A 23,593-nucleotide genomic window follows, 5' to 3' on the forward strand; every position below is an offset into this window, starting at 1 on the left:
ACCAGCTCCAAATATTGTTTTCCTCAGGTATTTCTAGAGGCTGTAGAAATCTACTGGGTTCATTTATTGTTACAAAAACTTTTCTCAATTGTGAAAAATTAAAATCAGTTCTTCAAACTTTAGAAAGAAAATGAAAAGTCGCTTCACTATAAAACACCATGAAAACAGTATGTTTGCCACAATGGGAGTGTGTTTTTTTTTTTTAAAGGAAACAGAATCTGTTTCATCCCATTTCAGAACAGGTGACAAAAACTAAGTTACGTCTCTTCAGGCCAGCCACAAAACTTTAAGAAATAAGAGACCAGTTTCGTACAACTTAGACACATATGTACATAACTCAACAGGCTCCTGTTTGTGCCAGCCAGTCTTAACATCATTTCCAGGGGTCAGTAATCTGTGGCCCATGAACTGAATGTGGTTTGTGGTCTGTTTGTGTATGGCCCTGAGCTAAGAATGGTTTTTGCATTCTTTTAAAGGGCTGTAAACAAAACAAAAACAGTATGTGACAACTGTATATGGTTTACAAAGCCTAAAATCTTTACAATCTGGCCTTTTATAGAAAAAGTTTGCAGACCCTTCATTTATACCAGTGTTGTACAGAATTCAGACAGTGCAATTACAAGTCCAAGATAATGTTCATTTATTCCCACCAAGTAGTAACATCCTAAAAAGATGTCTTCTGATGTCATTTGTTAGAATTCCTTCTCTTTTTTCTTCATCTTTAACATCATTAAAGTTCATCCTATAATAATGTAAAAGTGATTGAAAGAAAAAGTATGAATTTATATTAAAATATTGATTAGTTTATAGTATTCTACCTTTTAAAAAATAACTAATGGATCACTGTATGAAATACACCTTGCCTAATTGTCACAATGGAAAAGGATATCTCTTAGTTCTTACCTGTCCATGCAGATACTACTAATTACACTTAAGTAATAATATTGGTATGTTTTTAAACTTAATTTCATTTATGATATTCTGGTTTACGTCTAATAACATTTTCTATTTCAAAGGTTTAACTTGAGATAAGAGTCATACTTTAAAACCTCTCGAGGAAGCTGACCTGGTAAAAACATTGGAAAGATATTTTTGTAAAGAAGATAAAGATTTATAACTCCCAAAACAGGATGTAAGCCCTCTGTGTTGGAGTCTGCAGTTCTAATATGGCTCTCCAAGGCCAGAGGACTCTAGCCCTCTCCAGAATCTGGGTTGTTCTTTTTTGGTCCTTCTTTCACCTTATAGGGAAAGAATACAAAAAACCTCATACATGATTTTATTAAATTCCACTCAGAAAGCACTCCAGCACTCTTTGGCCTGTTTTTAAGTATGTCCTAGGATGACAATGATTTTAAAAAGGGAAAAAAGAACAGTTCTTTCACAGAATAGCAAAGGGCTTGCACTGCCTCTTGAGTAAGAAAAATTCAAGAAGGGGCCAAGATGAATATGGTTCCAATATATCCTGACTCTACCAGAGTAGATATTTTGCCTTATAAAATATTTTATGAGGCTCCAGTATATTTATTCTCAACAAGTCAATGCTTTATTTATAATTGAACAAAATTTAAATAAAGTAGTGAACTATGGCCAAAACTTGAGTTAAATGGTTTTATGTATCTAAATTTCTATGCTTATTAGTGCCTACAAGCTACATTCTGATTATTGTATTTTCCAAATTAAGAAATTTCAACTTTACTATTTTTTGAAGCTTCTACTCTACCTGTTTATTGATATAATGTACAGTAAGAATAGATAATATTTGCCAAAGTCAGCTCTAGATTTAGTCCTTACCTTATCTCTCTTTCCATGATTTTGGAGATTTTTCAATTTTTCATATATGAAGGTAGCAATCTCTTTTGCATCTCTGGAATCTATTTGCTCTCCCCAAATATTTCTCTAAAATTAAAAACACTCCTGTTATAATCTTTAAGGTATCTATTCAAAACATGACATTTCCATTTAAGAAATTTGATTAAATATTCCTTAAAAGTTCTAAATATTTGAAACTCAAATTTCTTCAAGGAAATAATGCTGCAAAAGCAGTTAACTTATAATTTACTTAAATACAATACTGTTAGGGGAACATGAAAATAATTCATTGGAAAAAATGATATTGCTAACTCCAATTGCCTTAAAATAACTAAACTGTAAAGAAAAGACAGCCCCCATAGGATTCAAATCATTCCAATCTAATACAAATCATAGGCACAGTTAAAACCTTGGTCAACAACACTGGAAAGTACTGTATGTCTCCTGGTTCTCATTTGCTCAGAGCAGGACGGTGGCTGAAAATCAGGGAAGGGGGCAGGTCAATATATCAGGCTTGCTTTTCTTGGATCTGGTGTTATTTATTTCCTTCTTGGTGGGAACTCCACACTGTATGTTAGGATTTTGTTTTTTTTGTGTGTTCCTGCCCACCTGATTCGTACTGCTATTTACCACAATCATTATTCTGCTTTGATTTTCAAATCTGGCCTGGACTTCCACCTGTCTTTTGGTTTGGACAGGGGTATTTGGGGTCCTAATGTCTTCTGGGCTTCTCCTGCCACATGGTAACATCTTTTCAAACAGCTCTTTCTATGGCCTGATTAATTCTGTGACTGCTCATTATACTGATACTTCCCTAACACCATCTGAGTGAAGACCCCTATCTATGTCATAAATTTCTCAGCTGTTCTGAGAATCAAAGTCGAGTCAATGATTCCAAAGAAATGAAGATTCAGGTACTAGTATAAGCTCCTTTACTCTCACTGAGTTCTGCTTACCCCAGGCTGTTCTTAAGACAGAATTAACCTCTTTGCCAAATCAAAATCCTTCACTGAAAAATTTAGATGACAACACTAGACTTCTGAAATTCATCATCCAATTTCATTACTTAACTCCAAAATATAATTTCTAATAAATAAACATGAAATCTTAAGCTGATGAGCTTTCTCAAAAAGTATAAAAATATTTGAAATGACTTACTTCAAATGTTTTACCAGAAAACATGAATACATAGCAAATCCTTATTTAATTACATTGTCAAAAATGTCATGCTTTTACCCAGAAAGATAGCAAAAGTCATGAATACTTTCAGTTAGCAATTATATTGGTTGAAAGGTATATGAATTTATATAAATGACCATAGGGGTTATCACCTGAATTTTAAGACCCATCAGTAGATGTCTAGTTTTCTTTTTGAAGGGGAAAAAAAAAACATAGTGGCCCACAGAAGGGAGTTATAACCAAACCAAGGAACCGTAAGTTTTATTTTATAGTCTAAATCACTAATTTATATTTCTCAAGATAAATGTTCTGGTACTAGTCTATTTCAAAAATATTATGAATTATGATAGTATTCTTTTAATTTTTTTTGTTTCCTGGGAAAAATAATAATAAAGGTAATATTTTTCTAAAAGTAGGAAATACAGAACTTCACAGAAAATAATTACCTTAAATCTCCACTCAGAAAACTACTACTAATATTCTAGTATGTCTCTTCAGTAGTTTCTGTAATCTAGGAGTACAAAAATTTTAAGGCAGTGGGTCATCTGAACTTTGAGACAGAAAAACCTTTTAAAATCACGTGATGCATATTTTACTGAAGCTTCTTTTCACATATACAAATGAAACAAATGACAAAGGGAGAAAAAGCTAATAAAAACATTCAGACTAATAACAAACCTTTCCAACTTGGTCTGCTAAAGGAGAGGCACATATACGAAGGCCTTGTACATACCTTTGTTCTTTCGTAGGGAAAAAATTTAACAGTTGGATAGGCTCTGATGCCAGCTTTCTGGCATGTTTGGGCATAAGCCTGACAGTCTACTTTTCCAGCTTTCACTTTTCCTTTAACCATCTGAAAAGAGAGAAATATGGTTTGTCATTCTCTGTGGCATAAACTATTTTGGCAACCACAAAGCAACATAATACAAATATTTTCAAATCTTTATCACTGTCAAGACTTAAGCTTTCATCCTTTCCATCCTGGTAAGACCCTTCCAACTTTTTACTGGCTCTTTAAACACCTGTTTACCCAGAAACACCTCTCCAAGAGCAAATAAACTCTTTATCTTATCAAGAAAAGCTCCTTCCTGGTACCCACACCCTGTCCATCACACCACAAACACCTCAGATTCTGTCCTCATCCACCTTCTTCCTTTCTCTGGTCTCACATGCTGAGGGAGCACTCTTCCTTTTGTGGAAGGCTCACAACTCTACCTAAGCCTCCAGTCCCTCTGTATCAGGCCTCTGACTTGCTCTTCAGGGTATGGTCTTTTTCATATTGAGTAACCTTCTGCTATATTCAAGATACTGTTGCATTACAAAATAAGCTAAATACAAAGGGAGTAAAACATTTTGTTGAATTATTAAAGAAAAAGGAAGCATAAAAAAAGAAAAAGATCTAGTAAGTGGAAAATAACCTCTTATTTGAAGGACAATCCAATAACTAAACTAATCTTTTATGACTCCTGGAAATCCCTTTGCTGAAGAAATCTCCATAGTTTGGGATTTTCAGCTTTTGTTTTAGGCTGGTGAAACTGGAGCTTTCTCATTCTAGTGAGTGTTTCACAGCCCATGGGCAAACCTCCCTGAAGTCAGGAAGCTAACAACCTGGAAAGGCTAATGAGAAGGCTAACAGTGACAAAAACAATAAACATTCAGACTGTATTCAGTTTATGCATTCAGTTAAGTTTTATAAGCATTTACTGAGTTAGACAAGACTTGTAAAACTAGCCCTCAAGAAGCTCAGTCTTTTTTTTTTTTTTTTTAAACTTTTTTTTTTTTTTAATTTTTATTTATTTATTTGACAGACAGAGATCACAAGTAGGCAGAGAGGCAGGCAGAGAGAGAGAGGAGGAAGCAGGCTCCCCACTGAGCAGAGAGCCCCATGCGGGGCTCGATCCCAGGACCCTGAGATCATGACCTGAGCCGAAGGCAGCGGCTCAACCCACTGAGCCACCCAGGCGCCCCAAGAAGCTCAGTCTTATGGAGGAGACAGGTAACTAAGTATTTAACATTCATTATGTAAGTACACCAAAGGAGTACAAGATATTAAAGTGAAGTGACTGAAATGGGGACAGTGAATACAGAAGTGCCAACTGAAGCTGGGTTTTGTAGGATAAGGAGGAAAAGATCCACATGACCAAGATAAGGAAAAGGCATTTTAGAGATAGGGAACAGCATGTACTTGTTCAACAAACTTGGAGTACCTCGTTGTGGCTGAACTGTAAGGTTTGGGGTAGGGACAGAGAGAAAGCCAAAGAGATAGAAAGGGTCCCATCAGAGACGTGATGGTGCAACCTAGGATGCCAGGTCAGAAAATTGGTTCACAGAAAGCCTGAGAAGGGAGTATTTCAGAAAGATGATCAGGGCAGAACTGAAGAAGGCAGACTGGCAACATGAGAGTAGCTGAAAGGTACACGAGATGTCTCGATGAGATGATGAGGGCTTGAACAGAGAGGCTAGCAGAAGAGATGGAGAGGAGATGTCAAATTTGAAAGGCATTTAAAAGACAGAACTGATAGGATCTATGATGGCCTGCCAAGCAGCAGAGTAAAGGAAAGAAATAGGGAACAAGCAAAACTGAGGTATCTGGCTGTTAGGTAGACGATGTCCTCAATCAAGACAGAGGTGTTAGCTAAAAGCGTTAATAAAGAAGGAAGAAATCTGCAAAGATTATAGTCATAGAAATGAAATGGAATTGAAAAAAAATTCACAGGAAACTTAAGAAAATTAATATTTAAAATAATTATAGCTAATCATTTAATATAGCTACTTTTAAAATAACTGTTATTTTATCTAATTATTAAAACATGTATGTGACTACAAGTTATTTAAGTAGAAAGACAAGACTTACCCTAGCTAAGAGCTCAAACTCTGGAGCAAAATTCTGGCAAGGTCCACACCAAGGAGCATAGAAATCAACCACCCAGTGATTTTTCCCTTGTGTAACTTTTTCATTGAAAGTCTGAGGCGTCAGATCTATGGATGCTTGTGGTAAGAATCTGTGGCAAGGGATCAAATTATTTTTCATTATATGAAACCAAAGGAAACATCTAAAATATAATACTGTAAAAGTTTCTAAGTAAAAAAGGCCTTCCAAGTTATCTTGGTAAATTATAATTCCTTACGAAGTAATTTATTTGCCACAGCTTTAAGCAACTCACAATAAATGTAACTACAGACATAAGAGGAAGGTAAATAGTACTGAATCTATTTTATATGATGATGCATATTTTGATTACTCACCCTAGACCCCAAATTCTCAGGGAATATGCATCTCTATTCCATCCATTGTAACTACTGAAAGAAGAAAATTGAAAAAAAAGTTTTAAATACTATATTCTATTATTGGATATGCTCAGAGAACCATCTCTCTGCAGCAACTGAGAAGTTTAACTTATTGACTAGATACCATTTCCCTTCTCAGATACACCTACCTATAAATGCTGCTTACATGGCTTTCCAAATAAATTTTTCTCTAGTCTAGGTGTTTTTTTGGTGCTCCAGACAGCCCCGAAGTCTAACTGCCTGCTGGACAGCTCCTATAGATGCATGGGAATGGTAACACTCCAAACGTCTAAGACTTCAGTTTAGAACCTTTATTCTGGTCATTATGTCTGTCAAATTCCTACCCACTTTTTAAGACCCATGTCAAAAGCCACCTCTTAAATGCAGCCTTTCATGATTTCCTCTCATAGCTGTGATCCTTCCCTCCTTTGCAATCCATGGTTCAGTTTTACTTTTTACATAATGTTCTTTATATTCTGCCTTACATTTGAGTTTTCTACCCCAAATGCCATGTGGTGTTACAGAAACAGGATGGGCATTGACACAGACTGGGCTGAATCTTCAATTATAAACCTTAGCAGCTGTGTGACTTGACAAAATTATTTAAGGTGTGTTAATCAGTTTACTTATCTGTAATAGGAGGAAAGGCAAGAATTCTTATTTCTCAGGGTCTACGGGAGGACTAGTGGGAATAACATGAACAAAAGGATCTAGTATAACACCTGAAACCAAAAACTAACTTACTAAATGTTAGTACTTCCTCCGTTTATCTTTTTCTATAATGGCGTGCCAGCTTCGTAAACACTGAGATCATTCAATTCTTTTTTCATCTTCAGAGGTTCTCATTAGCACATCATCTTAAAACATGGGGGGCTCCCAAAAAATATTTGTTGGGTTAACGTCTATTTAATTAAGATAATTTTTTTTAAAGAAGCTTATTTATTTAAGTAATCTCTATACCCAACATGCAGCTGGAATGCATAACCCTAAGATCAAGAGTCACATGTTCTTCTGACTGAACCAGCCAGGCACCCCTAAGATAACTTTAAAATTTTAACTGTTTAAAAAAATGTTATAATAAATGTCTTTACATTTTAGGCAACACTTACTGATACTGATAAGCTTTATTTGATTTTTGGGGGAAAAATCTTATCTCAGGGTATCTCCGAACATTTTCTTGGGCACAAAAAGAATGATACTGTTGGCAGTCTATACTGCCCACATTGATCAGTCCAGTTAATGTCTATAAAAGAGAAAGAGAGAAGATAAACAGATCAAAGTGATTAGAATAAAATTAGAATTAGAATAAAATATAACTTTATGTTTATAATAGAGAAATTATCACTGTGAGATATTATTATTTTTCAGTGACTAGAACACTTACAGTAATGAACTGAGAATGTAATGCTGTAGTTAGGACCCTACTACAATTATTGCAGATTAAACAACAGATTTCATTCATGTTCTATGTGGGGGGAAATTAGGTATTTATAAAATTAAGTTTTAGAAACAAGGAACTAATGAAGTTCCTTGCAATGGTATTTCAGTTCTTTTTCAAATAGAGACCTGCATTACAACACATTGAAATCATGCCCAAATTTTAAAATTTTACTGAAAATCTTAAATGTGAAGATACTAGAAATCACTTTTACCTGTTTGGTTTGTTCACTTTTTCTTAGAAATATAAAATAGAGATTTCATTTTCCATTCTCTTATTTAGTAACTTTCTTCCAATCCTTCATAACACTATGTCTATTTGTATAGAAAATAAAGGGATTTGGGGGTTGACTTTGGCAAAAATTTGGCCAGATACGTACCAAACAAGTGACACAGAAAAAAAAAAAAAAGGTATCTATACCATTCACCCAACCAGACAGAGAGTTGAAATCTAACTGGTATAATCAGAACTGTTCTAAGTGATAATCTAGATAGAGGTGGGTTCATCTCAGTTTCAAAACAGTTTTGTTAAATACACATTCATGCTATATGTTAAGATTTTTTAAGAAACTACTATACCCGGGCCATTCTTTTCCATTCTGGCATAAGGACTTGACAGGGATGACACCAAGGAGAATAGAAATCAACCATCCAGACTTCGTCCTGTTTTCTCTGTTTAACTAGTTCGTTGAAAGTGGTGGGTGTCAGGGTGATCACTGAAGGATTCATAAGATCCTAAAGAGAATATAACTTTCATTATAACAATATAAAAAAGTGTTCACATATTCTTGGCAAATTGTTGTCACTTAGAAAAGTTCCTGTTTCTGAATAATAAAAAGATACTTATGGATGTTTAAAAGATAATCGACAGTGAATTATTTTAAAAAGGAAGGAATTATTCCCAGTTAAGTTTAGACTTTGCCCATTAGCCTTCTTAATTCAAGGTTTATTATAATTTTTTCTTACTTCTATGTATCATTAAAATCATCTTAGTAGAGAACAGAGGCAACTTTACTTAAGGTGACATTAGATGGGACAAAAAGTTCTAAGAGGTGCCCAGATAGCTACACAGGCCAAATAGTCTTATTCCAGAACCAATGATTGGTTTGGAAACGATCCTTTAATCATTAATGAAAAGCCCATTACTCTATTTTCCTGACAGTCTGATTGGAGATACTGCTCAACCTCCCTAAACGCTCACTTGCTCCAAATGCTGTTTTAATACAGCTTCAGTCTACCATGATAGGGTAATACTAACAAAAATGTTAGCTTCACAGGGGAAATAATAAAAAACAAAACAGCACAAAAACAAAAACCAGTTAAAAATAATTTACCTCAGTAAATTACAATACTATAAATTAAAATACCTCTATGAATTCCAAGATCTGTTCAGCAGAGTGATGTCCTTCATATTCATGAACATTGGACTGGTTGAAAACCACTGTTGTTGGATAAGCCTGAATGTTATACTGTTAGGAATAAGAATACAAACTAAAGATTTTATGCATTTTACCTCTTGGTTGCAAATTTATAACCAAATTGCTTTTAAGTAGCAACAGTAACATTTTAAAAACCCATTGCTAAACTGCTGGTGACTGAAAAATTTTAGCCTGGCCAAATTTGGCAAAGAAATGGATTCACAGTTGCACTGATAAATGACCCTTTTTTATAGGTAGTCCATTAGCCATAAAATCCATGGGCAATGAAACATTGAGAAGTGCGCAAAGCCATAATATGGCTGATTATGAGCGTGGGCCCTTTTGACTCTCTTGAAGCAAGATGGATAATACATTCTTGGGACATGAGTCATAATTCCTTAAGTTAAAATATGGTTGTGTATGCATTACTCTTTCTTTATCCTTGCTACTTCGTTTCCTTTATTTTCTTCTACTACTAGACAAATTGGAGCATTATTGTGGTTTCAAAGACTCAAGTCAGAGATTAGCCTTCTCTTTACAGCATTATCCATCTTGCTTCAAGAGAGTCAAAAGGGCCCATGCTCCTAATTAGCCATATTATGGCTATGCTGTGTGAATTCTCTGTAGCTGATCTTTGCATCCCTAAAGTTGACAAGCACTCAGCAGCAAACTGGAATGTTTGATTAGGATTCAAAAAACTCAGTAGGTATGACTGTTTAGCATATGCTGGACATCTTTTTAGCACTGAAATATGCAGTTTCTCTTCTTAAAAGCTTTTATTTATTTATTTGAGAGAGAATCTGAAGCAGATTCCATGCCAAGCACAGAGCCTGACATGGGACTCAATCCCATGATCACGAGATCACAACTTGCGCAGAAACCAAAACTCTTGAGGCTTAATTGACTGGGTCACCCTGGTGCCCCTTAAATATGTAGTTTCTAATCTATTCTGTATAACAACTCTATTCAGAAGCTAAAATTACCACATCAACTTTACAGACGAGAAAACGGAGGTATTGAGAGGCTATGTGACTTGGTCAAGCTCCACCAATTAGTGAGTAATGACTCCTAGCCTCTATTCCAGGTGAAGCTGACACCACAGTTTTAAAATCTTATGTTTTACTCAATTATCTCAAGGATATTTAATAGTTTTGATAAAAAGTAGAAAAACTAGAAGAATTCAAATTAAGGTAATCATTATTTATCACATGGTTTGTATCTTGCTTAAGAACTTTTCAATGTCACATATAAGATGTTCAAAACCAAAGATCTTACATTAGTTTTTAGTTAAATGAAATTTCAAACAGAATGAAGAGGGAAATCACCTGACAAATACCCAGATATCCCTTCTCAATATTTAAATTTAACTTCTTTGTCACCCTGGCAGATTGCTTAAATTCTGTTTTTTGATCACATTTCCTTTCTTCCCTGAAAGTAAGAGCAATCAATATCCTCAAATAAGTATATATCCAATCCACAAATGTTTTGATACTTTTGTGACATGCGTAAGTATCCCTGGGTAATATAGTGAAATGCTGAAGCATTAAAAATTTTTCTGTAATTCTATCATACTCTGTAAGCTATTCTGCAGCTTGCTTTTGTCATCTTACAATGCATTTTTGAGACTTACCCATGCTGGTAAAGATAGATTTAGTTTTAAATGCTCTATGGTATTCCATTACATGACTGGATCATTTATCGATATACTTGCTATTATCAGATTTCAAAATTTTTGTTAATTTGTTTATAGATTAATTTGATGGATTGTTGTAATTTGTACTTTCTTGATGGTCAGTGAAGTGCAAGATTTTTTATGTTTGTTGTATTTTTCTAAAAAGTCTCAACTTTCTCATCTACTTAAACTCACTTGTAGTCACATATTTTGGCAGTAAGGTTTTCTGTCAGTTACATGTGCTATAGTTTTTGGCAATAGTTTTATCATTTAATGTAGTCAAAATCATTCACATTTTACCTTGTGTGTGTGGACTGAGAAATTTTTCCTCACACAGATGCCATAAAGATTTCACTCTACATTTACTTGTTTTTAAAACCTATCATTTTCTTTTCCTTCCTTCTCCTCCATTTTTCTTTTTCTTTTCCAAGTTGGCTTTTATAGAATATTTAAAATACACATGCAGGCAGACAGCAATACATTTGCATATACTCTTGTAGCTATAATAATCTTCCACGCATGCACACACTTACTTCATTTATACTCCCTCCCAACTCTATTCCTATACCAATATTATTTTATTTTATTTCTTAAAGATTTCACTTGCTTATTTATTTGACAGAGAGAGAGAGTGACAGACAGACAGACAGTGAGAGGGGGAACACAAGCAGGGGGTGGGAGATGGAGAAGCAGGCTTCCCGCCGAGCAGGGAGCCTCATGTCAGGCTTGATCCCAGGACCCTGGGATCAATGACCTGAGCCGAAGGCAGACGTTTAACAACTGAACCACCCCAGCACCCCCACCGATATTATTTTAACGCAAATTCCAGATGATTTATCGTTTCATCCATATTTCAGTATATTTAAAATATAAGAACTTTCCTTCAAGTGTATATACACACTTACATAAAATATAAGGACTTTCCTCCAAGTGTAACTACACTGTCATTTTTAGACCTAAAAATGAACAATTCCTGTTAATTTTCAGATACCCTGTCAGTGCTCAAATTTCCCTAACTACCGGTTGCTCATTTTTTTGCAGTTGGTTTGGCATCCAAATGAGACCAAAACATTGCATTTGAGTGATATGTTTTTTTAATTTCTTTCATCTCTTTTCCCACCTTTCAGTGTATCTGACCAATAAATTAGGTATTTGTCCTGTAAGATCCTCTACATGCTGGCACTTACAGATTTCATGCCCATGGTTTCATTTAATGTTCCTCTAACTGATTCCCTACACACGGAGAGATCTCAAAGTGTGATTTGATTTAGGTCTCAGAGACTTGTTCCAAGAATATTTTATGGATGGCATATACTTTCATGACAAGATATATAGTTTCTAGGTATTCCTGGAACTGAAAAATGAACATTAATTAACCTAAGAAAATATTTTATTATAAACAAAGGTTCAAAAATCTTGTTCATTTTTAAAATTTCCATCTACTAAGAAAACAATTATGAGGAAAACCTGAGAATCAAACTACAGACTGCCAAAAGGCAATATTGCATCAAAAATTATAAAGATTTTAAATAATAGAAAAATCATATATTTTATCACATAAACTAAATATTTTCCTATGTTTGATAAATAAGACCATATCCACATTCAACTCTTTATGTTGTCTATTCATGTTTTAATCCAATCATAATTTTATATCATTTTTTGAAATATTTATTACTCCTCTAAATATAGATGCACATTTTTAGTTACACTGACAAAGGTCTCTATTTCAAAACTATTTTACAATAGTGTTAATTAGAACAAGTATTTTATACGTACCATGTTACAGAGTCCCTCATGAACTGTACAATCTAGTGTACCAAACTTAAGCTGACCGTAAAGATGCTTTGATGCTTTTCGTAACTCTGGCAATAAAGCTCGACACGGTGGACACCACTATGAAAGAAAAAATATAAGCACAGAGTTACAGGGAACAAAAAAGCCACATTTCTGCAACAAACAATATATACTAAGTAAGACAAACCATACTTAGTGGCAATCTTTTGTGTGCCTGCCTGTATATTTAATTCTTGGAGGGGCAAGTGCATCCCTGCCCCCTTGGAAGCAGTATCTGATAGGGGCCAAAGTGAGTAACACAATTTTGGTATTCATGGCTCAAGACTATCTAGAAAAAGTCTTTTTGCTATGATAAGAGAAAATCTGACAACACTGAAACTGACAGATAAAAATTACTTACTGGGGCAAAAAAATCAACGAGCCACGGTTCCTTGTCATTGGCAGGAAAATTTTGAGGTCCAAGTGTGGTAACATGAGAATTAACACTTTCTTTGGCAAAGGCAAGTATATCATATAGAATCTTCTTTCCTTTGAAATTGAATAAAAGAAAAATTAAAATCCACATTCTTCCTTTCTACCCATATAAACATTTCAAAGTTTTTATACTTAATATATTAAAGAAATGAAGATAAACTTATTGAACCCACTGATTTTGGTGAGGGTCTAGTGTTCTTTATACTATACGTAAACAGGTTTGCTCTGCCAGGAGTACCTTTCTTATATGCTTCTGTTTCTTGGAGGACCTATCTTTCCAATATTTCTTTATCCTCAGAGGCAGAGTAACCACTTCTTGCAGTATTTGTGTTCTTTATGCTTACCTGAACTATTACTGTGGCCCAACTACTAAATCTGCTTCTTCAAACTCAACTTCCCTTATGAATTCAAAACCTGTATTACCAACTACCCAGTGAAAGTATTCACATGGATGTCATACAAACATTTCAAATATATTAAAACTGAAATTGAGTTATTTTCCCCAGGACTTGCTCCTTTTCTCACCTTCCCTATCTTGGCAATGACATAATTATCCACTAGGTGGATGAACAGAGTGAGAACTAAAAAAGAAATAAAGAAATAAAATATATAAAAAATGAGTCAGAGGCCAAAGAATACAGTAACTGACACTAAAAACACATGGGAGGGAATCAACAGATTAGAAGCAGCATAATGGACCAGGAATCTGGAAGACAGAGTTGAGGAAATCCCCCAGGCTGAAAAGCAAAAAGAAAAGAATAAAAAACGAGTACAGGTTAGGTTAACGGACCTCTAGGACAGCATCAAGCATACTAATCTTGACATTATAGAGGTTTCAGAAAGAGACTAAAAGGCAGAAAACTTACTTGAGGAAATCAGAGCTGGAAAACTTCCCTACCAGGGGAAGGAAGCAGATACACAGATTTAGGAAGCACAGAGAAAACCAAACAAGAAGAATTCAAGTAAATTCAAACCCAGACACATTTTTAAAATGTCAAAACTACAGAGAAACAGAAAATCTTAAAAGCAGCAAGAGCCATGCCAATAGTATATAGCAGGGTACCCCCATATGATTATAAGCTGATTTTTTCACCAAAAATATAGCAGGCCAGAAGGGAGTGATATAATATATTCAAACTGTTGAAAGAAAAAACTCTACAACCAAGAACTCCCCATCCAACAAAGTTATCATTCAGAATCAAAGGAGAGAGTTTCCCAGGCAAACAAAAGTTCAAGGAGTTCATCACCTACACCAGCCTTAAATGTTACAGAAACTTCTTTAAGCAGAAAAGAAATGGCCATAGTTAAAAGAATGTTATGAAAAAAAAAAATCACTGGTAATGGCAAACATTAGTAAACATGCAGGAAAGGCAGTGGATTGATCACTTTTAAGGCTAGTACCAAAGTTAAAGAGAAAAAGTAGTAAAACTTGTATCTACAATAATTAGTTATGGGATACACAAAAGATGTAAAATAGGATGCCAAATAAAAGTCAGCAGGGAGAGTAAAATGTAGTGCTTTTAAAATGCATTCAGGGGGCGCCTAGGTGGCTCAGTGGGTTAAAGCTTCTGCCTCTGGCTCAGGTCACGATCCCAGGGTCTTGGGATCGAGCCAAGCATCAGGCTCTCTGCTTGGCAGGGAGCCTGCCTCTCTGCCTACTTGTGATCGCTGTCAAATAAATAAAATCTTTAAAAAAATAAAATAAAATGCATTCAAACCTAAGTGACAATCAATTACTATACACATAGGTTGTTACATATGATCCTAATGGTAACCAAAAACCTAGAACAGATGCACAAAGAAAGTAAAAGAAATGCAAATATAACACTAAAGAAAGTCGTCAAATCACAAAAGAAGAAAGGAACAGAGAAGAACTACAAAACAGGCAGAAAATAATGAAGAAAATGTCAATACATACCAATTATCTGTAAATACTATAAATGTAAATGGACCAAATGCTCCAAACAAAGGACACATGGTGGCTGAATGGATAACAAAAGCAAACAAAACAAACCCCCCTCTATAGGTTACTTATAAAAGCCTTACTTCAGATGTAAGGACATACAAAGACAAAGTGAAGGGATGAGAAAAGATATTCCATGCAAATGGAAACAGTAAGAAAAATAGACTAGCAGCACTTATAACAGAAAAAATAGACTTTACAACAAAGACTGTAATAAGAGACAAAGAAGAACACTTCATAATGATAAAGAGATCAATTCAACAAGAGGAAATAATTATAAATATCTATAAACATCAACATAGGAATATCTAATATGTAGAACAAGTATTAACTGATATAATGGGAGAAAGTGACAGCAATACAGTAATAATAAAGGACTTTAACACATCACGTACATCAATGGATGACAAATCATGCAGACAGAAAATCAATAAGAAAACAGTAAACTTCAATGACATATTAGACCAGTTTGATATTACAGATATATACAGAACATTTCTTTCAAAAACAGAATACATGTTATTTTCAAGGGCACACGGAACACTCTCCAAGAGATTCATGTTAGGCCACAAAACAAGTCTCAATAAATTTAAGAAAAATGAAATCATACCAAGTATTTTTTCTGACCCAGTGGTATAAAATTAGAAATTAAAACTAAACAAAACTGAAAAAAAAAAAAACAAAAAAAAAAACCCCACAAACACATATACGTAGAGGCTAAACATGTACCTAACAACCAACGAATCAAAGAAGAAATGAAAGAAGGAGACAAAAAAATAACTTATATGACAAATAAAAATAAAACACAATGTTCAAAAATCTTCGGGACCTACCAAAAGCAGTTTTAAGAGGCAAGTTTAGGAGCATCTGGGTGGCTCAGTGGGTTAAGTGTCTACCTTCAGCTCAGATCATCATCACAGGGTTGCTGGATTGAGCCCAGCATCTGGCTTCAGTTGTACTGAACAGCAAGTCTGCTTCTCCCTCTGCCCCCTCTCGTATTCTCTCTCTCCCTCCCTTACCCTCTCTCTCAAAAAAAAAAAAAAAAAACAAAAAAAAACAGCAAGTTTATAGAGATACAGGCATAAGAAAACAAGAAAAATCTTCCTCAGAAAAAATTTCTTCAGGAAACAAGAAAAATCTCAATCTAACCTTACAAATCCTTACATATTAAAGAACTAGAAAAAGAACAAATAAATGACTCTCTGCTCAAAAACTAATAGAACAAATCAACTCAGTAAAGTAAAAGGACACAAAATTAATATACAAAAATTTGTTTTTTTTTTTTTCATTTCCTTTTTTTTTTTTTTGAGGGCAGGGAGGGCTGCCTGCAAGACATGGCTGAAGAAACAGAAGAGGACAGAAATAAATACAGTCCTCATAGACTGGAAGGATTAATGTTATTAAAATGTCTATATAGGGGCACCTGGGTGGCTCAGTTGTTAAGCATCTGCGTTCGGCTCATGTCATGATCCCAGATCCTGGGATCAAGCCTAGCACTGGGTTCCCTGCTCAGCAGGAAGCCGGTTTCTCCCTCTCCCACTCCCTCTGTTTGTGTTCCCTCTCTTGCTGTGTCTCTCTGTCAAGTAAATAAACAAAATCTTAAAAAAAAAGTCTATACGATCTCTAAAAATCTACATGTTCAATTCAATCTCTATCAAAACATCAGTGGCATTTTTTTACAGAATTAGGACAAATTACCTTAAAATTTGTATGGAACCACAAAAGACCATGAAGAAATCAAAGCAATCATGAAAAAAGAGAACAAAGCCACAGGTATCATGCTCTCTGATTTCAAGATATACTATTAAAGCTATAGTAATCAAAACATTATGGTATTGGCACAAAAAAACAGACAGATATATCAATGGAACAGAACAGAGAGCCAGAATAAAGAGAAACAAATCCATACGTATACAGTCAATCTGTGACAAAGGAGATAAAAACATAAAATGGAGAAAGACTTCAATAAACGGTATTGGGAAAACTAGAGCTACATGCACAAGAATGAAACTGGACCACTTTCTTATACCATATGCAAAAATCAATTTAAAATATATTACAGACCTAAATATAAGACCTGAAGCCGTAAGACTCCTAAAACAAAACACAGGCAGAAGACTCTTGGACAACTGTCTTACCAATATCTAGAAAACAAAATGAATGAAGAAGCAAAACAAAATAGAAGAGACTCATGAGAATAAACTGGTGATTGCCAGAGGAGAGGGAGGTGGGAAGAGGGTGAAATAGTTAAAGGGGATTAAGAGGTACAAACTTCCAGTTACAAATAAACAAGTCACAGGGGTGTAAAGTATAGCACAGAGAACTAGTCAAAAATAATGTAACAACTTTATATGGTGACAGATGTTAACTAAACATCATTGTGATTATTCTGCAATGTACATATAAAAGGGAGTTACTATATAATACACCAGAAACTAAAACTGTATTCCAATTATACTTAATGAAAAAAAACTTAAAAATACTTAAAGAAATCAGCAAAGTCAAGGCAGAAAAATGACGTGAGACTGTCAATTTTACCAAAGGATCGTAAGAGAGTAAATGAAGGAGATGATGAACTGGAAATAAGGCAGCATACATGGGACTGAGAAGGAACTGGAATTATTTCAGAGATAAAGAAGAATAGAACTCCATTATTAAAATGTGGTCATTTTTAGCACTTTCAGGAGACAGTACAGTTTAGTGCTGCTATAATCCTAGGCTCTGGAGTAAGACATATTTGGGTACAAAATCTACCTTGACTAGTTACTAGTTGTTGATCATAGGCAAATAATTATCCCGAGCCACTGTTTTCTCCCTTGGTGGGCTGTTGTGAAGATAAAAACAGAAAGGGAAAAGTATGTGAAGCCTTTGGAAAAACATCTGACTTGTAAAAAGTACTAAATAAACAGGAGTTACTGTTAGGTTCATCTTGCCGAGACTTTGCTCACACAGCTCCTTCAGCTTAGCCTCACTTCTTGCTTTTCTGTATTTGCTTTGAGAAACTGAGCATTCAAATGTTATCTCAACTCAAATATCATCTCTAGATCTATACTAAACATAAGTCTTTTGATCTGATCTTATAATTTATACATACTGGCCATTACAATGTTTTTCCTACTTTTCTTACAATTTCCTGTCAACTACACCAGATGATATTTTAAATTTTTTTCTTTTAAACATTTTTTTAATTCATTCATGAGAGACAGAGAGGGGCAGAGGAAGAAGGAGACTCCCCGCTGAGCAGGGAGCCTGATGCAGGACTTGATCCCAGGACCCCAGGATCATGACCTGAGCTGAAGGCAGATACAACCAACTGAGCCACCCAGGAGCTGTGGTACTTCAAATTTCTTGAGAGAACTTTGCATTCCTAGCATATAACATCAGTCAGTATCTGTTTTTCACTTAGCTGTGTTACAGTTAGTAGTATTTGCGTTTCTTTTGTACATTTGACCTTTTTCAGGACAGGGACTATGAGGTAGCCCAAATCCTCATAATTGCAACTGTACCTACATGAATGCAGAACTAAAGTCCCACACAAGCTGAAATGTAAAAATGTAATTATAAATTCAAGAGAGATAAAAGTAGCCATAGAAATATTTAACAGTCTAGCAGGAAGAAAAATCTGGAAAATGCCCATGGTTAAAATACCACTTCGGCACACTAGAAATGGAAACTATAGGTATTGCTTACTTTTGTTAATAAGACCCCTAAATTTTGAACTAATCTGACAATGTCACCAGCATTCTTGCTGAAACACTAGTCAAAATAGTGAGCAGAAAAAAAGTTAATTATTTTAAAAAGAGAGTAAAATAACTAAATATAATTCAAAAAATCTTTCTCCAAAAGAAACCTATTTACTAATAAAAGTAAAGTTATTTACAGTAAGTATATTCATATAAAATAAGGTAAAAAGAACCACAAAAGATCCCAAGTAGCCAACATGATCTTGAAAAGGAAGAACAAATCTAGATATCATGGTCCCTGATTTCAAGATATAGGACAAAGCTATATAGTAAACATGACAGTATGCAATGGCACAAAGACAGACACTTAGGTCAACGGGACAGAATAGAGACCGCCAAAATAAACCCATGCTTACACCGTCAGTTATCTTTGACAAAGGAGACAAGATTATACAATGGGGAAAAAGAGTGTCTCAGTAAATGTTCCTAGGCAAACTGACCAGCTATATGCAAAAGAATGAAATTCAACCACTTTCTTACAACATACACAAAAATAAAACTCAAAAGGGAACAAAGACCTAAATGCGAAGCCTGAAACCAAAGAAATCCTGTAAGAAAACTTAGGCAGTACTCCCTGACATTGGCCTTAGTTACAATTTTTTTATAACTGTCTCCTCAGACATGGGAAATAAAAGCAAAAATAAACTGTCAAGACTACACCAAAATGAAAAACTTTTGCACAGTAAAGGAAACAACAAAAAGAAAAGAAAACATACTGAGTGGGAAAAGATATTTTCAAATGATACAATTTTTTTTTTTTTAAGTTTATATACAGGGATAGAGAACGTGCGAGTGAACTGGGGGTTGAGGGGCAGAACAACAAAGTTATCTTTTTTTTTTAGATTTTTTTATTTCAAAGAGAGAGAAAGTGCCTGTGCACTGAGCAAGTTGGGGGAAGGGGCCGAGGGAGAGAATCTTCAAGTAAATACAGAGAACTGGTGGTTACTTGAGGGGAGAGCAATGGCAGGATGGGCAAAATGGGTGAAATGGCATCGGAGTTACAGGCTTCCAGCTATGGAATGAGTAAGTCCTAGAGATGAAAGGTACAGTATAGGAATATAGTCAATGGTACTGTTAATAGCATCATATGGGGACCAAAGGTAACTACACCTGTAGTGAGTACAGCACAGCATACAGAGTTGTGCAATCACTGCTGTACATCTGAAACTAATGTAATTGTGTGTCAACTACGTCAAGTAAATTAACTAAAAAACAAAATAAAAAGTATAATTAAAAATTAATATTTGAAAACGAATATAAATTTTTATCATTTTTTCCCCTTCTTACCATGATGAATTTCGTATTCCCTGGTTCCTTGTCCTTTAAATACTGCTAGACATGGCTGAAACACATACAGATTACTACAGATGTCTGGTGCAGAGGAACAGTCAAACTTGCCAACCTGAAGTAGAAGTTTAATTTGATGAAGACAAAATCACATGCATTCATTTTTAATATATTCATAAAGGAATGACATTGCTCTAACAATAGTTTCTAAACAGAAATTAACTGGCCATGAAAATAAAAGATGGAAATAAATAATTTACATTAACACTGAAACACAATTTCGTTAAGGGGGGAAAAAAACACCTTCTAGAGAGTTCAAAAACCTGAGAGAAATTTTCCAGAAAATAGGAAGTTGTTTAAAAAATCCACTTTTTTGGGGCGCCTGGGTGGCTCAGTGGGTTAAAGCCTCTGCCTTTGGCTTAGGTCATGATCCCAGGGTCTTGGGACTGAGCCCCGCATCGGGCTCTCTGCTCAGCAGGGAGCCTACTTCCTCCTCCCTCTCTGCCTACTTGTGATCTGTCTGTCAAATAAATAAATAAAATCTTAAAAAAAAAAAAAAAAAAAAAAGAAATCCACTTTTTTGGGCGCCTGAGTGGCTCAGTCGGTTAGGCGTCTGCCTTTGGCTCAGGTCATGATTCTGAGGTCTTGGGACAAAGCCTGCACGGGGCTCCCTCCTCCATAGGGGCCTGCATCTCCCTCTCCCTCTGCCTCTGCCTGCTGCTCCCCCTGCTGTGCTCTCTTTCAAATAAATAAATACAATCTTTAAAAAAAGTTTAAGAAATCCACTCTTCTAAAAATATAAAGGATATATTTATATAATTTGAAGTGGGGGGGAGAGAAAACTCTTTCAGACCTAGAAGCAGACATAATAAAGCAAAGTGACGATTTCATTCACTGTAAAGAAAAACAGTATAAAGAATACTAAGAGGGGCGCCTGGGTGGCTCAGTGGATTAAGCCGCTGCCTTCGGCTCGGGTCATGATCTCAGGGTCCTGGGATCGAGTCCCGCATCGGGCTCTCTGCTCTGCAGGGAGCTTGCTTCCCTCTCTCTCTCTCTCTGGCTGCCTCTCTGTCTACTTGTGATTTCTCTCTGTCAAAATAAATAAATCTTAAAAAAAAAAAAAAAAAAAAAAAGAATACTAAGAGGGAAATGATAAACCAAGCAAAAAATATTTGAGTATTTCAGAGGATCCACTAAGAAAGAAAAGTAAACATCCTATTAGAAGAAAGAAAATGGGCCAAAGACAGAAAATAGAAAAAAATGGTAATTTGTCAATAATCACAAAAAACTTTTTCAACCCCACTAGGAACCAAATAAATGAAAATGAATATTATTAACATATCACTGTGGCTTATCAGAATGGTGATTAAAAATGTTAAAACCATGGTTGGCACAGGTATGGAGAAATGGTTACCAACATGTGGTAAGAATATAAAATGATACAAACATTCTGGAGGACATTGGTAATGAGGACAATTTAAAAAAATATATAATCTTGGTTAAAAACATTCTCCATACTGCATTTTTACAGTATGTGTTTTTGATATAAAAAATAATGGAAACAATGTTAGTAAAGGAGGATTTGTTAAACAATTATGGTGTAACCATATAGTGAAATACTACCTAGACTTTAGGGAGGATGATATCCCTAGGATGATATTTATATCATATGTTTAATAATGTACTTAATATATTTATCATCTCTAAAGACCAGGCAGTACTTTGTATACACATACGTACATATACATATAGACACATATACACATATTCACATATACACATACATACACACACCAGCATATAAAAAAATAAATGATATTGTCAAATGGAAAATTCTACAAGAGAATACAGCAATGGTTTGTCAATAATCATGGTTTGTCATAATAATGGTTTCACTTTCCATAATTTTGGTTCCCAATGGTTAAACTATAGTCCAGAAATATGATTCTCTTTCTCAGGCATTTTCAGGTCAGTAGTAGCTTAACATGTCACAATGCCTGTGTCATTCACCTGACTTCATCTCATCATGTAGACATTTTACCATCTTGTATCAATTCACAAGGGTGAGTACAGTATAGTATAATAAGACACTAATACATAACTTTTATTATAGTATATTATTATAATTGTCCATTTTTTTGTTATTGCTAATCTTTTACTGTTCCTAATTCATGAGTTAAACTCTATTAGGAAAAAAAAAAAACCAAAAAACTCTATTAGGGATATATGCATAGGGAAAAAAATAAGTACATATAGTGTTTGGTACTATCTGTGGTTTCAGGCATCCACTGGGGGCCTTAGACCATATCCCCTGTAGAAAAGAGGGACTACAGTATAGTGAATCCATTTGGGGGGGTTTTCTTTGTTTTTGCTTTTAAAGATTTATTTTAGAGGAAGAGAGACAGATAAAGAAAGCAAGAGTGGCAGGGGGAGGCAAAGGGAGAAGACAAGAGCAACTCAAATAGACTCTACACTAAGTACAGAGCCAAATGTGGGGCTCCATCACATGACCCTGAGATCGAGACCTGAGCCGAAACCAAGAGTCGGAGACTTAACCAACTGCACCACCCAGGTGCCCCTATACTCAATCCATTTTCATTAAAAAAGCTCATAAATAAAGTTACAGGTATGTCTATTACACTGGCTGTTACAATACGCATGATGTAAACACACATATCTATGCCCACATACTAAAACATATGCAGAAAAAGTCTGAAAAGTTACTCAGTAAATTTATAGTAGGGCTATTAACAGCAGTAAAAATATTAAATATTTTAATTCATTTTCGAGCTTATTTATATATCCTAATTTTTAAACTATGAGTACAAATTACTTATATAAACCAATAAGAATTTTAAAAAGGGAATGATATTCTTCTATGGTATGCATTCCAAAAAACTGTCTGATACAGATATATCACATGCTAGCTACTAAAGAGAAATGAAAGTTAACTGTTTTCAGACATCACTGTAGATTCTTAATAGAAAAACAAAATCACAGCAGAAGAACAAAAGCACTTAAGGGCTTTCTAAACCTAGATTCCAATAAGCATTTTTATGTTACTTAAAATATAATTTCATATATTAAATTAATAAGAAAACACGCTAGCATAAGGCTAGGCAGAATGCTTTTTTCTTACTTGAATATGTTCATTTTTAAGTAGAGTTTTTAGTTTCTTCAATTCAGGATCATTTGAATTTTCATGTTTTCCAAAATTAAAAAATATGAGCCACCGATGATGAGCCAACCGATCCTTCGAAGTGATAAAAAGGAAAAAAAAAAAGTGATAAAATAATGTCAGAATCAAGAAATTCTAATGGCCCTATTCTTTATTTCTTTGATTTAAATTTTAGCTACCATACCCATTACTTCAAAATACTAAAATTCAGACTTATTCACACTTATATTCTGCATTTCTTTGGAATGTTATATAAGTTGATCCTATATTAAAGGCTAAAAATCACCAAATTATATAATCTAAAAGCAGATACCTGTGCCAAAAATTATATATAGTTTTAATGATATA

General features: G+C 34.7%; 1 protein-coding gene across 6 annotated transcripts in view; it reads right to left on the reverse strand.

Moving 5' to 3' along the window:
• Positions 1-623: 623 nt before the first annotated feature.
• Positions 624-23,593, reverse strand: part of DNAJC10 (DnaJ heat shock protein family (Hsp40) member C10) — a 49,764-nt gene continuing 26,794 nt past the window's right edge. For all 6 annotated transcript variants that reach the window (XM_082690208.1, XM_082690209.1, XM_082690205.1 and 3 more), the window contains 12 exons: positions 23,207-23,320; positions 20,068-20,182; positions 13,001-13,128; positions 12,583-12,699; positions 9,081-9,182; positions 8,293-8,448; positions 7,386-7,519; positions 6,235-6,288; positions 5,843-5,990; positions 3,722-3,841; positions 1,792-1,896; positions 624-742 (listed from right to left, as the gene is read on the reverse strand). In XM_082690208.1, coding sequence (XP_082546334.1) covers positions 731-742; positions 1,792-1,896; positions 3,722-3,841; positions 5,843-5,990; positions 6,235-6,288; positions 7,386-7,519; positions 8,293-8,448; positions 9,081-9,182; positions 12,583-12,699; positions 13,001-13,128; positions 20,068-20,182; positions 23,207-23,320 — 1,305 coding nt within the window. In that variant the 3' untranslated portion in view covers positions 624-730. The remainder of the gene's footprint in view (positions 743-1,791; positions 1,897-3,721; positions 3,842-5,842; positions 5,991-6,234; positions 6,289-7,385; positions 7,520-8,292; positions 8,449-9,080; positions 9,183-12,582; positions 12,700-13,000; positions 13,129-20,067; positions 20,183-23,206; positions 23,321-23,593) is intronic.

This window comes from Mustela nivalis (genome assembly GCF_964662115.1).
Source record: "Mustela nivalis genome assembly, chromosome: 11".
In the NCBI taxonomy this organism is placed as follows: Eukaryota; Metazoa; Chordata; class Mammalia; order Carnivora; family Mustelidae; genus Mustela; species Mustela nivalis.